Raw genomic sequence first — 18,104 nt, forward strand, 5'->3', positions numbered from 1 at the left:
AGAATTTACAGTGTGATGTAACTGAAATTATATACTGAAAATAAACAATCCAGGTATTTTTCAATGTATAATTTCAGTTACATCATACTGAAACTTTTGCTATAAATTCTGTGACTTACGATCTTATACTCCACAACCATCTGATGAAGGAGCAGTGCACCGAAAGCCAGTGCTTCCAAATAAACCTGTAAGACTATACTCTGGTGTTATGTCATTTTTATCCCTGTAAACTGTTTGCATTCCTCTTGCAACTTGTCTTTCCACCTATTGTTGTGTCATCTGCAAATTTAGCTACAGTATTTTTGTTTCCTTCCTCTGTCATTCATATATATTGTAAACAGTTGTGGACCCAGCACTGATCCCTGTCAAACCCGAGAGGTAACATGTTGCCAATCTGAAAAAGAATCCTGATGTGTCCTGCCTATTAGCTAATTCTTTATCTATGCCAATATACCACATCCAATACCAGGCTTTTGTCCTACAGCTTAACTTTCTGGAAGTCGAAATACAACAGGTGCTGGCTCCCCTCTACCTATTTTGGTTGAGACTTCTCAAAAACAAAACTCTAAATAGTCAGGCGTGATTTCCCTTTCATGAAGCTATGCTGACTCAGCATGATCAGATTGTGATATTTCAAATATGTACTATTACTTCCTTAATAATTGATTCCAACTCTTTTTCAATAATAGATTTTAGCCTAATCAGCTTACAGTTACCTCCTTTTTGCTTCCCTCCCTTAGTGAATAGGGGTATCATAAATTCAGTTTTGCAATCCTCCAGTACTTCTCCCGCCAATAGATATTGGGTACGAAATTCCATTAAGTGTTGGATTTGCAGAGCAGTAACTTTGATATGGAGATACTACCAAGCAAAATGATATTGAGGTAAAAGTCCTGAGGTAGATCAAAACATTTGAGGTACATGTAACCAGGTCACTGCAGTACTCTATGGATGACTTGTTTACACGTTAAACCTGATAAGCACCAATATTGAGGAGTAGAAATTCCTGCAACATGTGTAAGATGGCTAGTTAAAGCAGTATTATAAAGATCCAACTCAGGAACAAGTTATTTTAGATCTAGTGTTTTGCAATGTGAAAGAGTGAATTAAAAGAACATTAATGGAAGTGTGATTGTAATATGCAGGAATTTTCAATTAAGCTGGGTGGCACAGTGGTTAGCACTGCTGCCTCACAGCGCCAGAGGCCAAGTTTCAATTCCTGCATCAGACAACTGTCTATGTGGAGTTTGCACATTCTCCCCGTATCTGCGTGGGTTTCCTCAGGGTGCTCTGGTATCTTCCCACAGTCCAAAAATGTGCAGGTTAGATGAATTGGCCATGCTAAATTGCCCATAGTGTTAGATGAAGGGGTAAATGTAGGGGAATGGGTCTGGGTGTGTTGCTCTTCAGAGGGTCGGTGTGGACTTGCTGGGCTGAAGGGCCTGTTTCCACACTGTAAGTAATTTAATCAAGTTTAGAAGCTATGTACTTCAACCCAAACTAAGGCTTTCACAAAGGAAACTGAAGGTTTGAGGGACATGTTTGATGTGGTTAAATATATTATGTGTGACAGCAGCCAGGCATATCTTCAAAGGACTGAAATTATTTACAGCAAACATACATTTCTTTCAGTCACAAGAAGCCAACAGGGAAAGTGAGTCAACCTTGGCTTACAAAAGAATTTTTAAAATCTCATTAGTCCAAAGGAGGAGACTTTTAAACTTGCTGAAAATGAGTAAAGTGAAGGATTGTGAGTGCTTTAGTATTAAGCTAAGGTAGACCAAGAGACTGCGAAAGAGGAGGGAAAATAGAATTTGAGTGTAAACCAGCAAGGAAGATTGAAGTGAGCTGCACAGCTGCTTAAGTTTTTGAAAAAGAAAGTGATTAGCAAAGACAACAGTGGGTCCAGTGCAGAGAGAAAGTGAGGATTGCAGACGTTGGAGATCAGAGTCAAAAAGTGTGCGCTGGAAAAGCACAGCAGGTCAGGCATCTGAAGAACAGGAGAGTTGATGTTTCGGGCATTAGCCCTTCATCAAGAATGAGTCCAGTGCAGGCAGAGGCAGGAAAATAGGAGAGAAATTAATAATTGTTTTGAGTCTGTCTTTGTGGAGGAGAATACAAGAAATCTATCAGATTGTATAAAGACTGGATTCCACCAGAGTCACTCAGCTTATTACCTGATTACAGCTTTGTTCAAACATGGAGAGAAGAACTGAATTCTGGAGGTGAGATGAGAATGACTGCCCTTGATGTAAGACTGCATTTGACAGAGAAGTTTTAGCAAAGCTAGAGTCAGTGGGATCTGGGGAAACCACATCACTGGTTGGATTTGTGCCTGGCACAAAGGAAAATGGTGGTTGCTGTTTGAGGTCAGTCATTTCAACTCCATGACATTTCTACCAACGTTGGTTAGGGTAATCTGTGACTTTCCCACCATCATAAGCTCGGGTGCAGGGATGTCAGTGATATTTGCACATTATTCGACACCAGTCATGACCCCTCTGATACCGAAACATTCCATGTCCAAATGCAGCAAGAGATCATTCCATGGGACCTTAGCATTAAGTGTATAAATCCTGCAAAATTTGCTTTCCCAAAATGGAGCACCTCACATTTATCTAAATTAAACTCCATCTGCCACTTCTCAGCCCATTGCCCCAGCTGATCAAGATCCCGTTGTAATCTGACATAACCTTCTTCGTTGTCCACTACCCCTCCAATTTTGGTGTAATCTGCAAATTTACTAAATATACATCTTATGCTCAATCCACATTTTATATAAATGATGAAAAGTTGTGGACACAGCACCAATCCTTGTGCTCCACTGATCACAGGCCTCCAGTCTGAAAAGCAAACCTCCACCACCACCTTCTGTTTTCTACCTTTGAGTCAGTTCTGTATCCAAATGGCTAGTTCACCCTGTGTTCCATGAGATGTAACCTTGATAACCAGTCTCCCGGTTAGGCCACTATTGGAATATTGCATGCAATTCTGGTCTCTTTCCTATCAGACCGATGTTGTGAAACTTGAAAGGGTTCAGAAAAGATTTGCAAGGATGTTGTTAGGGTTGGAGGATTTGAACTTTAGGGAGAGGTTGAATAGGCTAGGGCTGTTTTCCATGGAGCGTCGGAGGCGGAGAGATGACCTTATTGAGGTTTACAAAATCATGAGGGGCACGGATAGGGTAAATAGATAAAGTCTTTTTCCCTGGGGTGGAGGGGGAGTCCAGAACTAGAGGGCCTAGGTATAGGGTGAGAGGGGAAAGATATAAAAGAGATGTAAGGGGCAACTTTTCACGCAGAGGGTGGTGCATGTATGGAATGAGCTGCCAGAGGAAGTGGTGGACACTAGTACAATTACAACGTTTAAAAAGGCATCTGGATGGGCATATGAATAGGAAGGGTTTGGAGGTATATGGGCCGGGTGCTGGCAGGCGGGCCTAGATTGCGTTGGGATATCTGGTCGGCATGGACGGGTTGGACTGACGTGTTTGTTTCTGTGCTGTACGTCTCTATAACTCTGACTGCTCCATTTGACATGTCAGTCGTAACTTGGATACTGTCCAAGTGGCAGGTAACATTTGCACCACACAAGTACTGGGCAATGATTACCTCCGACAGGAGACAATCTAACCTTTGACCATCACTGAATCCACTACCATAAAAAGCTTGAAAATTACCATTGATCAGAAACTAAACTGGACTAACCATGTAATTACTGTGGATAGACGAGCAGGTCAGAAGCTTGAAATCTTGCAACAAGTAGGTCACTGCCTAACTCCCCAAATCCTATTCACCATCTACAAGGCATACGTCAGGAGTGTGATTGAATGCTCTCTACTTGCCTAGAACAGTGCAGCTCCATAACACTGAAGAAATTTGATACCATCCAGGACAAAACCGTGTACTTGACTTCAACGCATCCACAAATATTCACTCCTCCCATTGATGCTCAGTATCAGCAGCATGTAGCAACATGCACTACAGAAACTAACAAAAGCATCTTGGACATCACCTTTCAAATTTACAACCACTATTATTTAGAAGTGCAAAGGCAGCAGATACATTGTAACACCACCACCAGCAAGTTCTCCTCCTAACCAGTCACCATGCTGATTTAGAAACATTTCTTAGCGTTGCTTGGTTAAAATCCTCGAATTGCCTTTCTAATGGCATTGTGGGTCTACTTGCTATAAATGGACTACAATGGTTTAAGAAGACAATTCATCACTACCTTCTCAAAGACAACTAAGGATAGTTAATAAATGCTGCCCTAGCTGAGGTACCCGAATCCCATGAATAAATCAATAAAAAAATTCCAAGGAACTAATTGAGAATGAGTAAATGAAAGAATGTGGTAGTATTAGAAAAATCAATGCAACTGCAAGTTAACAAATCCCAGCACTGAATGATCTACATCCCAGAGTGTTTAGAAATGTGTCTGTAGAAATGGTGAATGCATTGTGGGCACCTTTAATTCTGAAAGCAGTGAAGGAATAAATGAGTCATTTATCTAATGAGCATTTCTGCAGAAGTCCCTTAGGGTGGTATCCTAAGCTCAACCATCTTCAGCTTCTTCATCAATAACTTCTCCACTTCTCAGCTTATGGAAAGATGTTGGCTGATATTTGTACGTTGTTCAGCACCATTGTGATTCCTTCGATGTTAAAGCAATCCATGTCCAATTCCAGCTATTCATTGATTGTATCCAGGTTTGGCCTGATGTGATTAATAAGGTACTGCAAGGATCAGTGCTTGGACCCTAGCTGGTTACAATCTCTATCGTTGGTTTGAATGTAGGGTTCAAATGGAATATATCCATGTTTGCAAGTAACACAAGACTCTCTGCTAATGTGTAATGAAAAAAGGCAACATAGTGATTTGGTCAGGCTTATTGTTTGGGGAAAGACATGAAATATAATTTGCATAGATTATCTACAATAATGGGGACAATGGGATTGCAGAGTATAGTTCAAATTGTGAGAGTTGAGGTATTTCTGATGTGCAAAGGTGTCTGGTTGTAGTTGTTCATAAGAAGGCTAACATGCAAGTGTAGGAAGGCAACTGGCATGTTCTCTGCCTTTGTAAGAGGATCTGAGTACAACAATAAAGGCACCTTGCTGCATTTGTCTAGATCCTTGGGGAGATTGTGCACCGTTTTGATTCCCTCCCATAAGGAGTGGCACACAACAAAGGTTCACCATATTAATTGCTGGGATGAAAGGACTATACTTTGAGGAGAAATTGAAGAGATTGGGCCAGTATTCTTTGGGGGTTAGAACAGCGAGAGATATCTTGTTGAAACTTCAAACGTTCTTTGAGGTGCTAAAGAGAGTAGATGCAGTAAGATTGTTCCCCTGGTTAGATGGCATTGATTAGAATAAACCATATCAGATTGAGATGAAGAATTTCTTCACTTAGAGGGTATTGAACCTTTGGAATTTCCTATTCTATATAACTGTGGATGATGAGTCAGTTTAGTATTTTCAAAACTTAATTCAGTGATTTTCTAAACACTAATGATGTGAACGGATATGGGAGTAGCAAGAGAAAATAAATTTTTGAGTTAGATGATTAGCCATATTCTAAAATGGTGGAGCAGGATTGAGTCGTTGAATTCTTGATACCATGTTCCTTTGCGAAGTATTGATAATCAGGCCATTAGTGACTAAATAGCATTGACGTCTGTTGATCATTCTGACCGAATTAGATTTTGTTCTGCATTTTGCATTTGTATCTCTATTATTCCTTACATTGCTGGGTAGATGTTAGGACTGTATTGATATTGTACAGCTATACCTTAATACTGTTTCAGCACAACAGCTGGGATGTTGTCAAGGCCCATAGTCTTTACAGTGTTCATTGCATTCATGACTGCATGACATTTTTGCTACCCACAAGGGAAGGATCCCCATGAATGTTCAAAATTGTATGATGTCAGATCATTTGTTTCTCTGAACAATTTTAAAGAGGAGATTTAGCCACTGGAATCCCATTTTTGGAATTAAATTTATGATCTTTCATTCCTTCTGAACTCCTTTTGCCCGTTTGTTGTGATTTTGCCATGTCACTAAATGCTGAAGTCCCATTGAGGGAAGTTGTCATGAAGGAATTAGTAAGTTAAACATTGCAGGTGATCTGATTTAATGCAACTGGGGATAGTCATTAACTCAACTATAGTTCAGTTTCAGCTGTGTTTAATTCCATTCTATCAAGTAGGGCTGAATAGTTCCTCCAATCAGTGTCCCCTTACGGGATTACTATCATCAGGTGCTAAATATATTTTTAAAAAGCTATAGGAAAATAATTAACATGCAAAATAAAGAGGCTGAGCAAAGTTGTTAGGCCATTCTAACCTGATGAAAATGTGTTGCTGGTCAAAGCACAGCAGGCCAGGCAGCATCTCCGGAATAGAGAATTCGACGTTTCGAGCATAAGCCCTTCCTGATGAAGGGCTTATGCTCGAAACGTCGAATTCTCTATTCCGGAGATGCTGCCTGGCCTGCTGTGCTTTGACCAGCAACACATTTTCAGCTGTGATCTCCAGCATCTGCAGACCTCATTTTTTACTCGAACATTCTAACCTGATGTCTTAAATGATATCTTTTAGAAGGTTACATTAAAAATAATTATCCTTTGTATGAAATCTACTGTGTATATTTCTGATTACAATTTAGATTGAGCTCCCTGAGATCAATACATGTCCAAGAGAGGTACATAATTTTAAGCTCATTGCATCCTTTTTGAGAAGCAGAGCCCTATTTGTCCAGTCTAATGAATTAAGAGCATTTGCATATACAGATGTCTAAGCTCAAATAAACAGTTTCATATTTTTTTTTGTTTCACTTATCAATGAATTTGAAAACTTGAATTAATTTCTGATATGATGGGCTAAGCACGATTGAACTTTGACATGCAAATGCATTTTTTTAAAAAAATGCATCTCCTTAGTTACATTCTGTTCAGTTTCCCGGCATTGGTACTAGAGAGATAATCAGTAATCCTGTAATACTGGCACAATGTGTATTGCCATGATATGTAAGTATTAAAAGAACTAAGATCAGTGAAGATTCACTAAGCCTGTCCTTAGAATCACAGTAAGGTTTAATTGGAATTAAAATTAATGTTTCCAAAACCAGTCTGTGAGCTGTTAGCTATTTGGAGAAAACAGACTGATATTCAAAGGATGTTAGAAAATCTGACTCCTACCTGCTTTTTAAATTGTCTTTTATTTGCTTCTTCTAGAAGTTTGGAGAAGTGGAAGATTTTCAAGAAGATACTCCTTTAAATGTTAGAGTTGCATTCAAATCAAGAATTGAAGCAGAAAATGTAAGTTCTTTTTTGTTTATCTGTTCTTGAACTGAGTTTGTCGCTGTAAGGCCAGCTAGAATTTTCTATCCGTAATTGTTTTTGAGAAGCTGATGACTCCTCTTGAGACACTGTGGTCCGTGTGGTGTAGGTTCACCTGCAGTGGTATTATAGATTTGAATTGCTGTTTAGATTAGATTAGATTAGATTACTTACAGTGTGGAAACAGGCCCTTCGGCCCAACAAGTCCACACCGACCCACCACCCACCCATACCCCTAACCTAACACTATGGGCAATTTAGCATGGCCAATTCACCTGACCCACACATCTTTGGACTGTGGGAGGAAACCGGAGCACCCGGAGAAAACCCACGCAGACACGGGGAGAACGTGCAAACTCCACACAGTCAGTCACCTGAGGCGGGAATTGAACCCAGGTCTCTGGCGCTGTGAGGCAGCAATGCTAACCACTGTGCCACCGTGTCGCCTCTGTTGTAGTTGTTAATCAGGCAAAGCTAGCATACTTTTGTGAACGGGAAATCTTATTTGATCAATCAGTTGAAGTTCTTTGACATGCTATTGACAAAGAAGAAGCTGGTGGATATGCTGTATTTATATTTCCGAAAGGTATTGGAGAAGATGCTGTATCAAAGGTTATTGTGGAAAATAAAAGCGCATGGTTTAGATGGGAGCATATTGGCATGGTCTGGCTAAGTTGGTCTGACTAACAGGAAACAGAGAGGAGTCATAAATGGGCCATTTTCAGGCTGTGTGCCACAAGGTTTGGTTCTGGGACCTTAACTGCTGATAATGTATAAAAATGACTGAGAGAAGAGACGGTTGATACGGTTGCCAATGCCATAAAGATAGATAGAAAACTAAGTTGTGAAGAAGACATGAAAATACAAAAAGATTATCGATATATTAAGTGAGTAGGCAAAGATCAGACAAATGGAGTATTGTGTGGGAACTTGTTTATTCTGGCAAGAAGAATAAAAAGGAAGCATGTTACTGAAATGGCGAGAGATTTCAGAGCTCCTTGAGATATGGAGGGATCTCGATGCCATTGTGCGTGAATTACAAAAGGTTAGTTTGCTGCTATTGCAAGTATTTTGAAAAGAATATGAATTGTTATAATTTATCATGAGAAATTAATGTAAAAGGAAAGAGAGAATATGCTTTATCAATGTGAGCATCCTTTCCCTGACCAGTCTCAAGGCATTGGTCATGCATGACCAGCTGCAATGAGGAGACCACATTATCCAAGACACTAAACAGGTGCACTACTCTGAGCTCCACATTGGGAAGGAATTACTGGGAGGACAGAGGAACCACAATGAGGACACTTTGAATTTATTTTGGGACACCTTCAACAGCCTCACCAGCACATGTGAATCACTTGCCTTAGAACACACAAACTGGAGATGAAGCATCCACAAAGATGCCAACCACGAGCTGGACCGAAAGGTCTGTTTCCATGCTGTATATCTCTGACACTTTGAGCATCTGAACAGAGCACCTGGAGGCCAAGGGCAAGCAGTGGAAAAAGCACACAGAATCCAGAGCGGCCCTATCCAACCACCTCATTGAACATTACCTGCCCAACTTGTGGCAGAGTTTGTGGCTACAGCATCCTATTATATAGTCACTGCAGAACCTATCAACCCCCTTCGTACTCCAAGCCCCAGGAATGGAAGCAAATCATCCTTGATACCAAGGAGCTGCCAGAGAAGAAGGGGCTGCTTCTGGAGTATTGTGTGCACTATTGATCACCTCATTTAAGGAAGGATGTATTTGAAGCAGTTCAGAGAACGTTTACTAGACGATCTCTTGGAATTGTGTGTTATGAGGAAAGATAATTACTGTCATTTCCTTCCAGAAATGGAACACTCAGGTTTTTGAGGTGTTTCCAAAGAGGCGAGTTGCTGCAGTGTACTTTCTCAATGGTACATGTTGCTGTAACTGTGTCCCAGTAGTGAGTAAGCAGGGTTAAGGAAAACTCCAAAGCCTTTTATTCATAAATGAGAAGCAAGAGGGTACCTAGAGAAAGAATTGGCCCATTCAAGGACAAAGGAGGAAAGATATGTGTGGAGTCAGAGAAAATTGGTGTGATTCTTAATGAGTACTTTGCATCAGTATTTACCAAAGAGAGGGACATGGCGGGTGTTGAAGTCAGGGATAGATCTTTGATTATTCTAGGTCAATTCAGCATAAGGAGGGAAGAAGTGCTGTGTATTCTTGAAGGCATTAAGGTGGACAAGTCCCCAGATCCGGTTGGGATCTATCCCAGGTTACTGAGGGAAGCGAAAGAGGAAATAGCTGGGGCTTTAACAGACATCTTTGCAGCATTCTTTGAAAGGGGGAGGTCCCAGAGGACTGGAGAATTTCTCATGTTGTCCCCTAGTTTAAGAAGAGTAGCAGAGTTAATCCAGGTAGTTACAGACCTGTGAGCCTGATGTCAGTGGTAACGAAGATACTAAGGGATAGGATACGTACCCATGTGGAAGGAAATGGGCTTATCAGTGATAGGCAACATGGTTTTGAGCAGTGAAAGTAATGTCTTTCAAACCTAATAGAATTCTTTGAAGAGGTGACAGAGTTGATTGATGAGGGAAGGAATGTAGATGTAATATACATGGACTTTAGTAAGGCGTTTGATGAGGTTCCCCATGTCAGGCTGATGAAGGTGAAGTCGCCTGGGGTTCAGGGTGTTCTAGCTAGATGGATAGAGAACTGGTTGGGCAACAGGAGGCAGAGAATACTAGTGCAAAGGAGCTTCTCAAAATGGGGACCTTTGACCGGAGCTGGGACTACTGTTGTTTGTGATATACAAAAATGATTTGGAAGATGTTGTAGGTTGCCTCATTAGCACTTTTGCAGACGACACTAAGATTGGTGGAGTAGCAAATAATGAAGATGATTGTCAGAGAATATAGCAGAATATAAATAAATTGGAGAGTTGGGTGGAGAAATGGCAGATGGAGTTCAATCTGGACAGATGTGATGCATTTTGGAAGATGCAATTCCAGAGTGAACTATATAACAAATGGAAAAGTCCTGAGGAAAATTGATGTACAGAGAGATCTGGGTGTTCAGATCCATTGTTCCCTGAAGGTGGCAATGCAGGTCAGGAGAGTGGTTAAGAAGGCATATGCCATGCTTTCCTTCATCAGACGGGGTATTAAGTATAACAGTTGGCAGATCATGTTATAGTTGTAAAAAAACTTTTTGGTTCGGCCACATTTGGAATACTGTATACAGTTCTGGACGTCAAAGGATGTGGATGCTTTTGTGAGAGTGCAGAGGAGTTTCACCAGGGTGTTGCCTGAAGTGGAAGGTGCAGACTATGAGGAGAGGTTGAGTAGATTAGAATTATTTTCACTGTAAAGAAGGAGGTAAAGGGGAGGGAGGGGGAGGTACCTGATTTGAGGCCTACAAAATCATGAGAGGTGTCAACAGGGTGTATAGCACGAAACTTTTTCCCAGAGTGGAAGACTCAAATACTTGGGGTCATGAGTTCAAAGTGAAATGGGAAAAGTTTAGAGGAGATATAATTGGAAAGTTCTTCACGCAGAAGGTGGTGGGTGCTTGGAATGCTTCTCCTGCAAGAGTGGTAGGGGCAGAAACGATGGCATCATTTAAAACGTATCTAGACAGATACATGAATGGGCAGGGAGCAAAGGGATACAGATCCTTAGGAAATAGGCAGCAAATTTAGGTAGAGCATATGGATCAGCGCAGGCTTGGAGCGCTGAAGGACCTTTTCCTGTGCTGTAATGTTCTTTGTTCCAGTGAATGTTTCGGGCAGCTGATGGATTGTCGATCAAGTGCACTCCTTTGTCTCAGGTAGTGTTGAACTTTGAGTGATTGTATGAGACATTCAACCAAGTGGAGAGTGTTCCATTAACTCCTGTCTTGTGCCTTCTAGATTGTGGACAGACATTTGGAGTCATTAGTTATTTGCTGCAAAATTCACTGCCTTTGATGTGCTCTCTTATTCACAATTTTTATGTGGTTGGTCCTTTCGATGTTTGGGTCATTCAGTAACTCCAAAGATGGGGATGATAATGCCTTTTCAAGTCAAAGGAAAATGATTACATTATCTCTTGTTGGAGATGATCATTGTGGGGTACTTGAGTGGTGTGAATAATACCTGCCACCCATTAGGTCCAATTAAATGTTGTTTAGGTCTTGCTGTGTGCAAGTAGGGTCTCCTTTAGTGTGTCAGGAGTTGCAAATTGTGCTGAATTGTGTGCAGTTATTAAAAGTGTCTTCACTTCTGACCCTTATGATTATACACATCCAAAAACATTCACTCACTCCACCTTTGATGCTGAGCAGGTTGTACCAACTCTGAGGTGCACTGCAGAAATTTAGTAAGGTTCTTAGGAAAGCACTCGAAATTCACGACAGTTACCATCTGCAAGGACAGTAGATACATCAGAACCCCACCACCTTCAAGTTCCTCTTCAAGCCACTTGCCATCCTGAATTTGGAATTATGTCCTTCAGTGTCAACGGTCAAAATCATGGAATTCCTTCCCTAATTTCTTCCTTAATGGATATTGTGGGCCTGTCTATATTACGTAGACAGCAGCATTTCAAGAACTCAAGTAGGTATTGAGTGTTGGTCGATAAATGCAGGCCAGTGACACCTACCCCCCATGAATAAATTTTTCTTAAAGTAGAAGCTAACATGTCCAGATTGAGCAACAGATCTCATCTGCAAGCCCTAGTCAGGACTTTTGGTTATTTACCACTTTGGTTTCCTGGTTTACGTTTGCACCTACCTTTTGGCAATTTCCGCACTTTCATTGAACCACTTCACAAGCTCAATGACCTGTAACTTCCCTTTCTACAAAGCACTTTACAGCCCACTGGCATCTCAATTTTGAACATGCTTTGATATTTAACAGTTAATTTTTTTTTCTCTTCAGCAATCTCGCACATTGTGCTAGTATTTCCCAAGCATCTGGAAGAAGGAATGGATTTTTACTTCAGGGGTGTGGATTAGGTTCTGGACTATGGGGTGGGGAAATTCAAAAATTCCACTTCTTCGCCTCCCACTCCCTCACACTCATGTGTTGACTTACTTTTACATTGTAAATAAGTTGAACCACATTTTTACACTCTCAGGGATGTAGGTGTCACTGGCTACCCAGCATTTCTTGCCTATCCCTCGATATCTTTGAGAAATTGGTAGTGAACTACCTTGCTGAGCTGCTGCAATCCATGTGCTTGGTAGACCCACATGTCTAATGTCTTTAGGAAGGCAGGTCCAGGATTTTGAACCAATGAAGGAATGGCAATATATGTCCAAGACAGGCTGGTGGAGGGGAACTTGCAGGTGATGGTGTTCCCATGTATCTGCTGCCCTTGTTCTTCTGGATGGAAATGTTGGTGGGTTTGAATGTGCTGTCTAAAGATCTTTGAATTACTGCAGTATATCTTGTAACTAGTACACAGTGTTGCGACTGAACATTGGTGGTGGGTGCTTTCGGATATGATGCCAATCAAGTGGCTGCTTTGTGCTGGTTGGTGGACACCTTCATGAGTGTTGTTGGAGCTATGTCCATCCATGGAGATGAGGAGTATTCCATCACACACCTGACTTTTCCCTTTGTAGATGGTGAATAGGAAAGTCAATAGGTGAGTTACTTGCTGCAGTACTCCTAGCTTCTGACTTACTTTTGGAGCCATTGTATCTACAGGGTGAGCCCAGTCCAGTTTCTGGTCAGTGGTAAATCCCAGATGTTCATTGTGGAGAATTCAGCAATGGTAACACTATTGAATGTCAATGGCAATGGTGGGAAGGTCATTGCCTGGTATTTGATTGGTGTGAATGTTACTTGCCATTTGTTAGCCCACACCTAGATATTGTCCAGGTCTTGGTGCTTTTGACGGTAGACTGCTTCAGTATCTGAGGACTCAGAAATGGTACTGAGCATGGTTCAAACATTGGCAAATATTCCCATATCAACCACCTGATGAAGGAGCGGCCCTCTGAAAGCTGAGTGCTTCCAATTAAACCTGTTGGACTATAACATGGTGTCTGATTTTTAACTTTGTACACCCCAGTCCAGCACTGGCATCTCCAAATCATGATTCCCATATCTGACCTTATGTTGAAATGAACAGACTCACTAACCTGAGTCTGCAGCAATGTCCTCGAGCCAAGTTGGCTGACCTCCAACAATCACAACTCTCTTTCTGAGTGGCAGGTATGAGTCCAACCAGGTTTCTCTGCTTCCCATTGATTCCAGTCTTGCTAGGGCTCCTTGAAGCTACACTCAGCCAAATTTGGCCTTGATGACCAGGGCCGTTGCTCTGGAATTCAGCTCTTTGTCCATGCTTGAACCAAGGCCGTAATGAAGTCAGAGGCTGACTGACACTGGTAGAACCCAAACTGGGCATCACTGAGCAGCTTATTGCTAAGCAGGTGCTGTTTGATTGCACTATTGATGACACCTTTCATCACTTGACTGATTATTGAAAGTAGAGTGATGGGACTAGATTATATTTCCCCTTTCTGTGTACAAGACAAATCTGGGCAATTTTCCAATTGCCAGGTAGAAAGAGCTGTAGTAGTTTCTAATTGGTCCTTCCAAATAACCAGCTATATTAGCAATTTTTCTGGAAAATATGTGTAATTTGATCCTCTCTGCTATGTCTGATTTGAAAATGTGTGTGATTTGAACATATTCTTGAAGCGATAAATTTCTGAAGGAATATTAGTGAGAAAGCGGGAATATGGCATTGAGATTGAATGACCGAGCAGGCTCAAAGGTCCAAATGGTTTACAGAACAACCTCTAATATCCAAATGTCGATTATCCAAATTTCGAATTGTTCGAACAAGATCTCCAGGTGCCTTAACAACACTGTCCATTATCTGATCAATCCATTACCCAAACTCTGTTATCCAATCAAACCTGGTGCTTTCAGTTTGGAGAACAGTGCTCACGCTCCTGCATTTTAATGGATGGAGTATTTGTATGAAGTAATTGTTCTTGAATGGGTCACCTTCATGACTGCATCTATTCTACTGAAGTCCCACATAGTGTGTGGTTGGAGACATACTTCTCCTCTATCTTTGAACGAGCAAACACATCTGAAGCAGCTCTCTGAGGACCTTTGTAATTATGCTGACCAAACGTGTTGGACATATTACTCTTGTGATTACGTTTTCTTGTTATCTCAGAATAGTGGTTCTTCTGTCAATGCTGTAGTGGTAGAGGATACGGCACCATAATTACTAGACAGGTGTAAGACAAAGCAAAGACAGAAAATGGTTGATCGTAATGCAGTGCCTCAAATAGCCTGTATCCATTACCAAATGCTGGCAGAGGTAACAAATACCATGCAGTGCCAGCAGTGATCTCCTGGGAAAATGCTACGGTTGGAGGTATGACAATGTGAAGGGAATTTTAAATTTGATGCATTGCTACACCAAATAGATCAATGCGGGCATTCATAAGTGGTGGATGCGGATACATTACGGTGTTTAAGAGACGTATAGATAAGTAGATCGATAGAAAATGTTTGGAGGGAAATGGGTCAAGTGCAGACAGATGTGACTAGTTTGCGATTATGGTTGGCATGGTCTGGTTAGACTGGAGGTTCTGTTTCCTGCTGTATGACTCTCTAACTAAATGCAGAACAATACTCTATAAGTGGATCCAACCAGACCTTCATACAACACAAGAACTTTTACACATCCCTACCTCAGCATTTTATAACTCAAGCCAAATTTCATATTTTCCGTTGAATCCCTGCCGTGTGGAAACAGGCCATTTGGCATATAGAGTCCACACCGATCCTCTGAAGAGCATCCAACCCAGATTCACCCCATTACCCTATCCATGTAACACTGCTTTTCCTATGGCTAACCCACCTAGCCTGTATATCTCTGGACACTACAGGGCAATTTAACATGCCGAATCCTTCTAACCTTAACATCTTTGGACTGTGGTAGGAAACCAGAGCACTCCGAGGAAACCCACGCAATCACGCGAAAAATGTGCAAACTCCACACTGACAGTCATCAAGGGTGGAATCGAACCCGGGCCCTTGGCGTTGTGAGGCAGCAGTCCTAAACACTGAGCCACCATTTCTTTGATAGCTGTTTCTATTTCTGGGGATAGGTTGGTCATCGATATCTACCAAAAGTTCCTCTCAACTCCCATTGTTACCCAGGCTATACATCTTTGCATCCTGCTTCCTATAAAGACTCCACTCCATTCTTCCAGTTTCTCTGTCTCTGTTGTGCCCATTCCTACAATGGCTACCTTCTACAATGGTCTCCTTGAAATGTCTATCTTTCTCCTCCTGATGAAGGGCTTATGCTCGAAACGTCGAATTCTCTATTCCTGAGATGCTGCCTGGCCTGCTGTGCTTTGACCAGCAACACATTTGCAGCTGTGATCTCCAGCATCTGCAGACCTCATTTTTTACTATCTTTCTCCTCAACCCACTGGTGATGACCTTAACCAATCTGGTTGGCAAACCATCCGGGCAGGATTTGGTTGAAGCAGCAGCCAGCTGGAATTCTTTTCCCATCCCCTCCCAACATTTTGTAAGAAAGAAGTGAGGGCCTCGAGAGGTGCAGAGGAAGATTGACCAGAACAGTTCCAGGGATTTTAGCAACTAGGTTAGGTTGGAGCAACTGGGACTGTTCTCGAAAGGAAAGGATTTGGAGAGGGGTCACAATACAAGATTACAAGAGGTTGAGATAAAGGAGAGGAGCTAATCCCTTCAACAAGTGATTGGGTAAAGGGAGGGGGGTGGGGAAGCACAGATTGAAGGATTTGGGCAGGGGCTTCAGGCTGGTGGATATGGGGGGAGGAACATTTTATCTATAGCGAGCTGGAACTTGCTGTCCACAAGGACAGTAGAAGTAGCGACGATGAAGGACTTCAGAAGAAAATTAGGTGGAGGGAAATGAACATGCAGGGGGAATGGGAGCTGGGTGAGTTCAGGGTGTCACATGACTGTGCTCCTACGGGAATCAGCGCTCAAGACAAAACTGAAGAGAACTCCAAACCTCAAACTCCTGCTGAGTCACTGCTCCCTCGGAAATTAACTCTGCATATTTCTTCAGCACAGCCTTCAGTTTCTTGATCTGTTTGTATGTCAAGGGTTGCGTGAACATTGGATCGTCTACATCGTTGTGACCATTGCGTTTTTTAACAGACCACTGCCAGTTTTGGTGGCTTTTTAAAATTTAGGATCCCCAAATCTTGTTGCCATTACACAGTTTGTAGCTTAATGAGTAGGGCAAAGCTATAAGACATAACTTGAACTTAGCTATTGGTAACTATTTGTTGGCGCTTCATAAGCCTGGCCACATGTGCTACTTAGCATTTTGGTACTACAGTGCAAGTTGAACCATGTCTGTCCTTGTTACTGGTAGAGTTTTATGCTGTGACTTTTTTTTAATTTTGTATTTTAAAATGATTCAGAAGAAAAAGTTGAAAAGTGCTTCAAATTTTTTCTTACAATTATATCATCAATTGACTAAGGTTAAACTTACTAATTTTTGAATCATATTTCTAAATTATGCACAGGCTGCCAATCAGGGTGCAAAGTTCAAAGGCAGAAATCTTCAGATCTCCTGGTACAAACCAAAAGCACCTTCAGTATCAACAGAACCGGAGGAGGAGGATACAAAAGAAGAGGTACTGCACTGGCCATAGAATTTCCCACTGCTTGGAATAATACAGTAGTGTTAGTGCTGCTGAAGCTCTTGTCAGGCAAATAATTTGCACTGAAATCAGGACTACTGTTAATTATAGAAAAGATTTCAGAAATGATTACTTCCTAAGGCAATATTGCTAGTAGTTGAAGTAGAATAATGTTGTAAATATATAATGTTTTTATATATGTGTGAAAAAAAAACAAGTAATTCGGCTTTGGGTAGAAGAGAAAAATAACTGTAATTTGTGTATTTTGCTTATTTATGCAAATTTCTTTGTTACTTGAGTAAGCACTAGTGTGTACTGATTACCGACACAAGCTTTCAGACCATGCTTGTTGCCGTTGCATGTACACTACAGAAAACTGCTGCGTGCCCATAAATCAGATTGATGGGGCCATCATCACTGTGGTAAACTACAGGCAAGCACATAAACAATTTGAATATGTTTCACTCCATCTCTCTCTTGAAGGTACAAGTTTGTGCTGGATCATCGATCTGTGGGTACTAGGCCATTCCTTGTACGAGCATCAGTAGGTCATCTGGCCATGAGGAGCTTTGCAGCTTACCTCAGCCATGACCTAGCCAAACCTCTGTAGTTTTCAATAGGAGTCATTTTAATAATATTTGAGTGCCTGAAACTGCCTTGATTTGTAGCTTCCCACCTTTCCCTCCAGCCATTACACCTAATTGAAGTATTTCTCTTCCTCTCTGGGTTGAGATCTCACAGACCAGCTAATAATAAGTATCCGTTCTTACTTGTGAGATCTTGACTGTATTAGGGTGATAAATCGACGTACTTATTTCTAGTTTTTATTTTTAAATGTCTATAAATGTTAAATTATCAATTCATAAAATAGTAAGGCTATTTCACATTGTCCTTGAGAAACTCTTTGAGGTCAAATATTCTCTCTCAAATAGACAAGTTGTGTTTCAAATGCAGTCCATTATAAGCTTTTTTTTCTACATTAAATTAATAATTACAGGTTTACGAGTAATGTCATGTTTCGTGACTTCATACCTCAGCACGTTATGCAAGAATGAAACTGCTCAACAAATAGTAGAACAAGTAACTAGTATTGTGGGCAATAAATTTAAGCTACT

At 41.2% G+C, this 18,104-nt stretch overlaps 1 protein-coding gene across 3 annotated transcripts in view; it reads left to right on the forward strand.

Moving 5' to 3' along the window:
• Positions 1-18,104, forward strand: part of rbm27 (RNA binding motif protein 27) — a 152,205-nt gene that overhangs the window by 96,161 nt on the left and 37,940 nt on the right. For all 3 annotated transcript variants that reach the window (XR_009645550.1, XM_060837360.1, XM_060837361.1), the window contains exons 19-20: positions 7,245-7,328; positions 16,873-16,983. Coding sequence is in view for 2 of the 3 variants with exons in the window: in XM_060837360.1 (XP_060693343.1) it covers positions 7,245-7,328; positions 16,873-16,983 (195 nt within the window). In the remaining variant the exon portion in view is untranslated. The remainder of the gene's footprint in view (positions 1-7,244; positions 7,329-16,872; positions 16,984-18,104) is intronic.

This window comes from Hemiscyllium ocellatum, chromosome 16 (genome assembly GCF_020745735.1).
Source record: "Hemiscyllium ocellatum isolate sHemOce1 chromosome 16, sHemOce1.pat.X.cur, whole genome shotgun sequence".
Classification (NCBI taxonomy): Eukaryota; Metazoa; Chordata; class Chondrichthyes; order Orectolobiformes; family Hemiscylliidae; genus Hemiscyllium; species Hemiscyllium ocellatum.